At 48.5% G+C, this 10,022-nt stretch overlaps 1 protein-coding gene across 1 annotated transcript in view; it reads left to right on the forward strand.

The window, feature by feature from the left end:
* Positions 1 to 1,783: 1,783 nt before the first annotated feature.
* GBGT1 (globoside alpha-1,3-N-acetylgalactosaminyltransferase 1) overlaps positions 1,784 to 10,022 on the forward strand; it is a 19,261-nt gene continuing 11,022 nt past the window's right edge. The window contains exons 1-2 of the mRNA XM_015428327.1: positions 1,784 to 1,810; positions 7,193 to 7,268. Coding sequence (XP_015283813.1) covers positions 1,807 to 1,810; positions 7,193 to 7,268 — 80 coding nt within the window. The 5' untranslated portion in view covers positions 1,784 to 1,806. The remainder of the gene's footprint in view (positions 1,811 to 7,192; positions 7,269 to 10,022) is intronic.

Consider the following 10,022-nt stretch of genomic DNA (forward strand, 5'->3'; position numbering starts at 1 on the left):
TAACTCCAGGTTTCCCCCTACCATGGATTACAGGTCACGGCTATCCCTCTCCTGTAATCCAGACCAACACAGCCTGCCACACAAACACATGTTTGTTTGTTTTGTTTAGTCAGGCAGGCAGGCATTTATTACGGCAACAAGCCATAGAATACACATGCTTAAATATAACATTCATAACATCCATGTAACTGAATTTAGGACAGTAAAATAAAACTATAAAAATACAGTTGAACCAGGGGTCATTTCGTAGAAAAAGAGCTAGGGGAACTCATTAGCATAACTCATTAGCATATGCCACACACCCTGACATCAGGGGCCCTGCGGTGGACCTGCAAGGCCAGCGGGAGTTCGAGGAAGCCCCGCCAAGGCCCTCCCTGGCCCCAGGCAGGCAGGGGTGGGGAGAGGCGGGGGGGGAGCAACTTACCCTCCCTCTTCTCCTGCCTCCTCCTGGCTGAATGAGGGCTGGAAGTGGGGTGGCTGGAAGCAGGGGGCGGGGCTTCATCATGTGCCCCGCCCCCTGCACCTCACCCGGGGGAACTGTGTTCCCCCGCGTTCCCCCCCGAAATGACCTCTGAGTTGAACATAATAAAATAAAGGAAGAACATAAAACAGACTATTAGGCAACTATTATTATATATTTGATCGTGTATTTCGGATGCAGTGGCATGCTACCCATGTCCATCATTCTCTGTTTGAGGGCTGATTTTGCTACATCCCAATGCATACTCAAAATTGCTTGCGGGGGATGGGGATGGACAGTGTTCCCTCTAAGCTGAGTTAGTGTGCGCTAAGTTTTTTAGCCTCTGGCTCACACATTTTTGCCTTAGCTCAGGAAGGGTGGCTCCAGAGCAAACTAATTTATACAGTAGCCAAATCCCTCGCTCACAACTTTAATGCCAGTAGCTCACAAAGTAGAATTTTTGCTCACAAGACTCCACAGCTTAGAGGGAGCATTGGGGGGGGGGAAACCAAGAGCACATCACGCCACCCCCTCTCACGGTGGGGAAGTTGTTTATTTTTAAGCTTGAAATCAGATACTCTAAATGCTTCTCCTGTTTTCTAACAAATTCAGAGTCCAATGGCACCTTTAAGACCAACAACGGTTTATTCAAGGTATGCACTTTCGTGTGCACGCGCACTTTATCAAATAGAATGGCAGGCAAGGTTCAAACTTATAGCTAGAGAATGAACAGCAAATTAACATGCAACATGATGATGATCAAGATATGCAAAGTGACTCTAAATAACAAGTTAAGGTTATGGGGTCAACAGTTGTAAAGCAATAAATATGTCAAACTAGCAGAAAAATGTCTATAGGTGTCTTCTAATTGTGGGAAGTGACTGGGAATCTTCATTCTCTCCTGCCAGGCCTGGAGGGCGCCTAGCACCAGTGTTCCCTGTAAGCTGAGTTAGTGCGAGCTAGCTCACAGTTTTTTAGCTTCTGGCTCACGCATTTTTGTCTTAGCTCAGGAAGGAGGGCTCCAGAGCAAACTAATTTATGCAGCAGCCAAAACACCTGCTCACAACTTTAATGCCAGTAGCTCACAAAGTAGAATTTTTGCTCACAAGACTCCACGGCTTAGAGGGAGCATTGCTTAGCACTACCTCTTGTTTTCTGCTAACCTCACACCAGCAAAAGCTAAAAGAAGGCCTTCAGATCATAACAACTAGGCGGGCTCGACCTGCCCTGAATTCCACTCCTGGGACTTGCTGGGCTCACTGCCTTAAGCTGTTGCATACCAGAGCCACGACTGGGATTGGCAGAGCAGAGCGGACTCTGGGAGGCCAGGAGCATCCTTGCGCATAATGGGTAAGCCTGGGAAGTGTGTTTAGGATGGGGTTGCCAGATCCAGGCAGAGAAATGCCCAGGAGATTGGGGGAAGGGGAGGACAGGAACCCCAGCGGGGTACAACGCCGTAGGGTCCGCCCTCCAAAGCAACCATTTTCTCCAGGGGAACAGATCTCTGTCGTCTGGGGATGAGCTGTGATTCCGGGGGATCCCCAGGTCCCCCCTGGAGGCCGGCATCCCTAATACAGCAAGCGGTGGAGAAAGTGCAGCCAGACAAAATCCAAGCCTGAAAGTGCAGCCAGACAAAGCTGCCCAAAGGAGAGGGGACTGGGGGACAGCCCTGGAGATGCCAGAAGTTTACAGCTGTGTAAAAAGTGGGTGGGGTGGTGGGAAGGTGAAAGGGAGGGGGTAAGTCTGAAATGCACGCAATACTGTCTTATTAAGCCAAAATCGTTGTATTGTTTTAACGACATAAAATGCAGCACTGATGACTTCTCTGTGTGAAGATAGCTAGATCCAGCCCCTGCAGGGTTGGTATACGGCCCGCGAGCAAGTGCTTGCATCTCCCGAGCCACTGCTGCTGTGATGCCTAGGCTCTATTCCTCCTCTAGGGAAGCGAGGGGGAAGGATACTGCTGCTGTGATGCCTAGGCTCTCTTCCTCCTCTAGGGAAGCGAGGGGGAAGGAAAAAGAGAGCTCATGTGCACACAGCAGAGAAAAGCTCCCTCCTGCTTCCTCCTCTGGGGCTGCTGCTGCTGTGTTGCCTAGCCCCTCTTCCCCTGTTTGGAGAGGGAGTCCCATGGCACCTTCAAGACCAACAAAGTTGGTTCCACCTTTTAAGCTTTCTTGTGCCATGCATACTGGGAGGGATTCTTCTGACAAGCCCTACTCTGCTGTTTACTGTGAGACCTGATCACACACACACATACTACCGTTCAGGGGTCATTTCGCAGAAAAAGAGGTGCAGGAGCTCATTAGCATAACTCATTGGAACTCCTTTGCATATTAGACGACACACCCCTAATGTAGCCAATCCTTCAAGAGCTTACAGTAGCCCCTGTAAGAACAGCTATGTAAGCTCTTGGAGGACTGGCTACATTAGGAGTGTGTCACCTAATATGCAAAGGAGTTCCTGCTACAAAAAGAGCCCATTTGCATACACCACACCCCCTGACATCACCAGAAGTGTGTCAGAAGGCAACACCCACCGCTCAGGCTCCACTGGACTGTTTTGGATTGCTAGAGACCGGGGGGCTAGGGGGAGCTCTGCAACTTACCTGGCTTCTTCTTGCTCTGACTGAGGGCTGCTGGAAGCACGGGCGGGGCTTGTCACATGTGCCCGCCCCGTGGGCTCTTTACTGCCGGAGCTCCGCTCCTGTGCGCTCCTGCAGGAAATGACCCCTGCTACCGTTAGAAAAGGAAGGGGGACAGAAAAAAGTTGCATCTGGATTAATGGGAATTAAGGGGAAATTATTTTGGTTTATTCTGAAAAAGGGTGGGGTTTTTTTGGTTTTTTAACATTAGGTTTCTCTTTGCCTGTCTGGGATTTTCTTTCAAAAAGACCCTGGTTAGGAATTACAATACTTGGATTGGATTCCATGGTTTAATGACTGGAAGTAGATGGCTAAGTATTTAAAAAAACATGTATAGTTCCTGTGCTGCCCCCAGTCAGCGTTAACGGTAGGTATAGTAAACGGCTGTGTATCTTTAATAGCAGTTGCACCTGGGAATTGTAGTTCTCAGTTAGGGGTCCCAGAAGCTTCCCTTTGACTGGCTCATTAAGAGTAATTTCCTGAGCTCAGAGGCGTGAAGATAGGAGTTTTATTGTTCTTTTCCATTTCTTTGTTCATCTACCCTTACCGCAAGGAAAGGGAAGCCCATCTCTTTTTCTCACCACGGCCATAGAATTGACCTAGATCACAAAGATGTAACTTCTCTATCCAGCTATCAGCTTGATCGTGAGTAAAAGATCTACTGGATGTGCGTGAAGTTAAATAAATATGATTTAAGTTCTTCTCAGTGGTTGTGCGCTGGCTCATACCTAGAAAGCATTGGCTCAGCCGGCGCTGGACAGGACAGTTCCATATGCTCCAGTTCAACACGTGGTCTCCCTCTCTCCCCTCCCACCTCACTGGCTGCCTTTCTTCACATTAACACAGCCCCCCCCCCACTTTTAAAACTTTTTTATTATCATCACTAGCAGGGAGTGGATTTTGTCCAGTCTGAAAGCAACACATTATTTCATTTGGAGAGTCCCCTTTCCAATTCTAACAGATCAGCACAGCTTGCAGTCTTTATTAGTGGAAGCGAGCAAGAGTCCAGTAGCACCTTAATGACTAACAAAATTTGTGGCCGGGCATGAGCTTTCATGAATCACTGCTAACTTCTTCAGATACAGCTGGAATGTGAGTCCATCTGTCCTTGTATCTCGGAGAGTGAAGTGATTTCAGACACCAAATGACAATAGCAGGTGTTGGTAATGAGGGAGGAAACCTAGGTCTCAGTTCAGTCCACGAGGATGCATTGTCTTGTGCTTCATTATCAGTTGCAATTCAGCAATTTTCTTTCTAATCTCCCTTTGACATTCCTTTGAAAGAGAACTGCTACTCTTAGGTCATCAACTGAATGTCCTGGAAGGTTAAAATGTTCCCCCACTGTTTTTTTTTTAATGTTGATGGCACTGGTATTTCTGGCCACTGTGTGACACAGAGTGTTGGACTGGATGGGCCTTTGGCCTGATCCAACATTGGCGTCTCTTATGTTCTTATGTTCTTAAAGCCCATCTTTCCCATGAGTTTATCAGCTCTTACATCTTCTTGATTTGTAATTTTTATTGACGTGTCCAATTAGACATGAGAGAGATTTTCCATACCCTCATCACCCTGTCACTAACGTGGGGGACCGAAAAGGATTTCCAACAGAACAGGACCCATTGTCTCTTGCAGCCGTTCACAAGCTCCTGATAAGCTCCCCGTAGGCACACAGTTTTTAACGCAACATAATAGAGCATCCACAGTATCAAAGAGCCACTCATCTCTGGGGAGCTTCCTTGTGGAAAGAATAATTACACAGTTAGGAAGGCGTGGAAAATGGGAGATAAAATTACTGGGAGTGGAACAGGAGCCTCGCGAGAGCCGCGCACTGCTGATTAGCCACCTTGCGCACCAGTCGTTTGGGTGAACACAGAAATAGGTAATAAAGCCTTACGAATAAAATCCCGGGAGGTGCCGCAAAACTACCAATTGTGTTCATTGCAGCTGATGAAAACTTGGCTACCTCTCCGAAGTTCTTGTCCCTCCCTCTGTTATCCAAATGAGCTTGGCTAGTGTGAGGAAGGGCAGGCAGTTCTTCTTTGGGTGTGTTCCAAGAGTTCTCCGCCAGCCATTCACATCTAGTTCAGACGGGTCATTTCCTGCAAGAGCACACAGGAGCGGAGCTCCGGCAGTAAAGATCCCAGGGGGTGGGCACATGCAATAAGCCCCACCCCCTGCTCCCAGCAACCCTCAGTCAGAGCAAGCAGCAGCCAGGTAAGTTGCAGAGCCCCCCCCCCGGGTCCAAAACAGTCCAGTGGCACCTTTAAGACCAACTTTTATTCAGGTACAAGCTCTCCCTCCTCTGCGAGGACAGATCTGCATGTCCCCCTCCCCAATAGCTAGCAATCCAGAACAGTCCAGTGGCACCTTTAAGACCAGGTTTTATTCAGGTACAAGCTCTCCCTCCTCTGTGAGTGCAGATCTGCACGTCCCCCCCCCAATAGCTACCAATCCCAAACAGTCCAGTGGAGCCTGAGCGGTGGGTGTTGCCTTCTGACACACTTCTGGTGATGTCAGGGGGTGTGGCATATGCAAATGAGTTATTCTAATGAGTTATGCTACTGAGCTGCACCTCTTTTTCTACGAAATGACCCCTGAGTTCAGAGATGTATTTTATATAGACCGGGGGGGGGGGCTGAAACTGGAAGGATGGCTGCCGTAGCAACCAACCCATTTTCACAAGACGTCTCCAAGATTCAAGAGGGTTTTTATGCAGAGGCAACAGGGCTGCACCAGACAAAATGATTCACAAGTTTAACTTGCATAAATGACTGGGGGCTGTGGTCTTATAGGACTGTATGTAGCTTGCTGTAAGCAGGATCCTACCACGAAGTTTTTGCATCGTTTTTGGGTTACCAGATTGTTTTCTTTTTTTGGTTTCCATCCTCTTTTTAAAAAACTGATGAAAATGCCCTTTTGGGGGGGTTGGAAAGTTAGGAATATTCCTAGTTGGTAACAATGATTACAGCTTAAATAGTTGGGGTATTTAAAATCAGATTTGTCACTGTGGTCACTTGTTTAGGGTAGTCAGTCGGGAAATATGTCCTCTTTTTTGCTTTTCAAAATCTGGTGACCCTATTTAACGCGTCATGTTAAGACTTCTGCTTTGCTTCATTTCTGTGTTTTGATTTCTAGTTGGTCCTGCCACCCTAAACCAGAGGTCATTTCGGGGGGGAACGCGGGGAAACGCAGTTCCCCCGGGTGAGGTACGGGGGGGCACATGACAAAGCCCCGCCCCCTGCTTCCGGCCACCCCGCTTCCGGCCCTCTTTCAGCCACACGAAAGCTCACACCTTGAATAAAACTTGGTTGGTCTTAAAGGTGCTATTGCACTCTAACTTTGTGAGGGAGAGGCAGAGAGAGAGAGAGAGAGAATGCACCCGGTTCTTTATCTTCCATCAGGATAGCCACCCCAACCCCACACTGGCAAATCCCATGCCTTTGGATCTGGAGTTACTTCTGGTGATCAGAATTCAGGTTTTCTATATTGTATGTCAGGGGGTGTGGCATATGCTAATGAGTTATGCTAATGAGTTCCCCTAGCTTTTTTCCCTACGAAATGACCCCTGCCCTAAACCCAACGGCACTGTTGTCTGGACTCACTCTGTGTAACCTGCCTTGAGTTTCTGTCAGAAAGGCGGACTCGAAATAACGTAAATAAAAATTGGAACCAACTCAAGATGGGATCAGAAACTAGTGACTGGCCCCAGGAAACAGGGATTGGCATTAATCTCTGCATGAATGTGTGAGCAAGGTGGGCAGCCGTGTTGCTCTGAAGCAACAGAACAAAGTTAGAGTGCAATGGCACCTTTAAGACCAACCAAGTTTTATTCAAGGTGCGAGCTTTCGCACGAAAGCTCGCACCTTGAATAAAACTTGGTTGGTCTTAAAGGTGCTATTGCACGCTAACTTTGTGTGACTGTGTGTTTGTGAGAGAGAGGCAGAGAGAGAGAGAATGCACCCGGTTCTTTATCTTCCATCAGGATAGCCACCGCCGCCCCGACCCCACACTGGCAAATCCCATGCCTTTGGATCTGGAGTTACTTCTGGTGATCAGAATTCAGGTTTTCTATATTGTTTGTTCCAACCCAGGCAAGAAGAAATGTCAGAATGCAGCCAGATGTGTTCTTCTTGGCCTCTGCTTCATCGCCATGCCTTTATGTACCTGGTGAGTCTCTCACTTCCTGTCCCCACCCCCATAACCTAGGAATTACCAAATGCTGCAGAAGATTCAAGGAAGTGGAGTGGAGGTCATTCTAACTAGAACGAGAGCATAAGCACCCAAACTGACGTTCTGCCTTTCATACATTGCGGTATTTCTTCAGAGACCCATTAGGGGTCATGGGCGGTATACAAATCACATGTAAATGAAATAAAAAATAAATAAACCGTTCCCTTCATATTTAGTTTCTTGGGGTGCTGATGGGCTGGATGAGGGCTGATAAACTGAACTCCAGTCAGGAAAGACAGAGGTGCTGTTGGTCAATTGCTCGGCCTTTTTTTTGAGGGGCCCGTACTCCCTTTAGAGAGCAGGTTCACAGTCTGGGAGTGACATTAGACCCAGGTCTCCTCTGTTGTCTGCCATGCTTTCAACCAGCTTAGCCTGGCTTGCTTGAGATGCAGGATCTGGCCACATCTGGATCACATCCAGATGAGATTACTGCAAAGTGCTCCAGGTTAACTCTTCCTGCCCCCAAGTAAGGCGGAAAGTTACAAGACTTGGGGTCTTTTCCAGTTGTGGTGCCTTAATGATGGAACATTCTCTGTGCATACATTTGGTCCCTAGATTCCACCATCAGGGCAAGATTATCTTTTCCCCTCCAAGCACTTCATCGATTTGTGACGAGTGTGTGTGAGTCTCTGAGAGCATGCCTGCATTTTATCATTTGTAACACTATTAATAATGGCTTTGGAAATTTTTCTGCATTCTAACCTGCCTTGTGAAACATTGGCCCCGGTCACACAGAGAATTAGGTGTGCGGAGGGGATGGATTAAGGGCGGATCAAACCGGCGCGATCAGATGCCAACATCTGGCAAGCGCCGCGCACCTGCCCCTAACCCGTCGCATCCGGCCGAAAATGCAGATCGAAAAGGTACTAGCAAAAATGGAGTACCTACCGGAAGATCCGCAGCAACGGCGGGCATGGGATCGTGGACGCGCCGGCAGCCCGTAGTATCCTGCAGCCGTCCATGACCCGTGCATGCGCACTACCGCGGGACCGCCGTGTTGCCTCGCTGGGACTACGCCGTTGCCTCCCCAGTGTGATCGGGTGCCGACGGGGGGAGAACGGAGCTTCTTTTAGTTCCACATCTAATATGCCTCCCTTCCCCGATGGATTTTCCCGCTCGTGTGACCGGGGCCATCATTTAGCTATTTATAAACATGCTGCTTTTAAGGTTTTAGATGTTTTCATCTCTATTGTCTGAAGGAAAAGCCACCTTGGGAGACCAAACAGGGGCTCTAAAAGTTTTGAATAAGTGAGCTCTTCGGTCCCACCAGTGTTCCAGGTAGTACTATGGGTCTGGCCCCACTTTGGCCTAAGGGTGTCGTGGGTCTGGTCTCCCTTTTAGTGCCCTCCTTTGGCCAGAAATCCTGTACTGCATACTTTGGGTCCCTAATTCAAGACCTGCAGAGACTGAGACTGAGAGAAGAAGAAGAGATTAGATTAATACCCTGCTCTTCTCTCAGCGTCTCAGAGCATTTTATAAATCTCCTTTCCCTTACCTTCCCCTCCCCACAACAGACACCCTGTGATGTAGGCGGGATTGAGAGAGCTCTTTTGAGGACTGCTCCTGAGAGAACACCTCCGAGAGAACTTGTGACTGACCCAAGGTCACCCAGCTGGCTGCATATGGAGGGGTGGGGACTCAAACCCGGTTCTCCAGATTAGAGTCCGCTGCTCTTAACCACTACACCAAAAAAAGAGGTGGCGACTACTGGCCATCATGGCCGAGCAACAATTGGATCCCATCTATTCACTACACATATGCCCGTTCCGGCGGACAATAGTTATTCTGGTGCCTCTGGGTAAGAGAGGGAACTCCAATGGGGTCAAATGGCTTTCTTGCCTTGATAGGAAGAGCTTACCCCTCTTTTCTTCTTCACTACCAGAAATACAGGAGGAGGCAGGGGTCCGTTCCGGCGGACAATAGTTATTCTGGTGCCTCTGGGTAAGAGAGGGAACTCCAATGGGGTCAAATGGCTTTCTTGCCTTGATAGGAAGAGCTTACCCCTCTTTTCTTCTTCACTACCAGAAATACAGGAGGAGGCAGGGGTCTTTTCGTAGAAAAAGAGCTGCAGGACCTGGGGGGGGGGAGCGAAGAGAGAACTTCTCACTAGAGATGGGCCACAGAAGGAGGAAAGAGGGAAGGAAAGAGAGTAGAGAGAAGGAAAGAGGGAAAGAAAAAGAAGGAAGAAAAGAATGAGAAGGCAGGAAGGAGAGAAAGGAGAGAAGGAAAGGAGGGAGGGAAAGAAGAAAAAAGGAGGAAAAGAAAGAAAAGGAAAGAAAGAAAGGAGGGAGAGAAAGAAAGAGAGGAGGAAAGGAGGAGGAAAAGAAAGTGCGGGGGGCGGGCAGCCTTTCAGCGGCCCGTGTGCGGAGGCACGGGTCCAGGGGTGTGGCCCTGGGGTATATATAGTTGGCCTGCCGGCCGTTTGTGGTTGTCTTGTTGTGTACCTAATAGAGCGTGCTGTCGTCCATCCATGCGGCAACCCACTACACAATAGAAAGAGGGAAAGAAAGAGAAGGAAAGAAGGAGGGAAATAAAGAGAGAGAAGGGAAGAAAGAGGGAAAGGAGGAAAAAAGAAGAGAAGAAGGCGGGAAAGAAAGAAAGAAGGAAAGAAGGGAAGAAGGAGGGAGTGAGGGAAAGGAGGAAAAAAGAGAAGAGAAGAAGGTGGGAAAAAAGAAAGAAGGAGAGAAGGGA

Source organism: Gekko japonicus, unplaced genomic scaffold (genome assembly GCF_001447785.1).
Source record: "Gekko japonicus isolate JY-2015 unplaced genomic scaffold, Gekko_japonicus_V1.1 scaffold3629, whole genome shotgun sequence".
NCBI lineage: Eukaryota > Metazoa > Chordata > Lepidosauria > Squamata > Gekkonidae > Gekko > Gekko japonicus.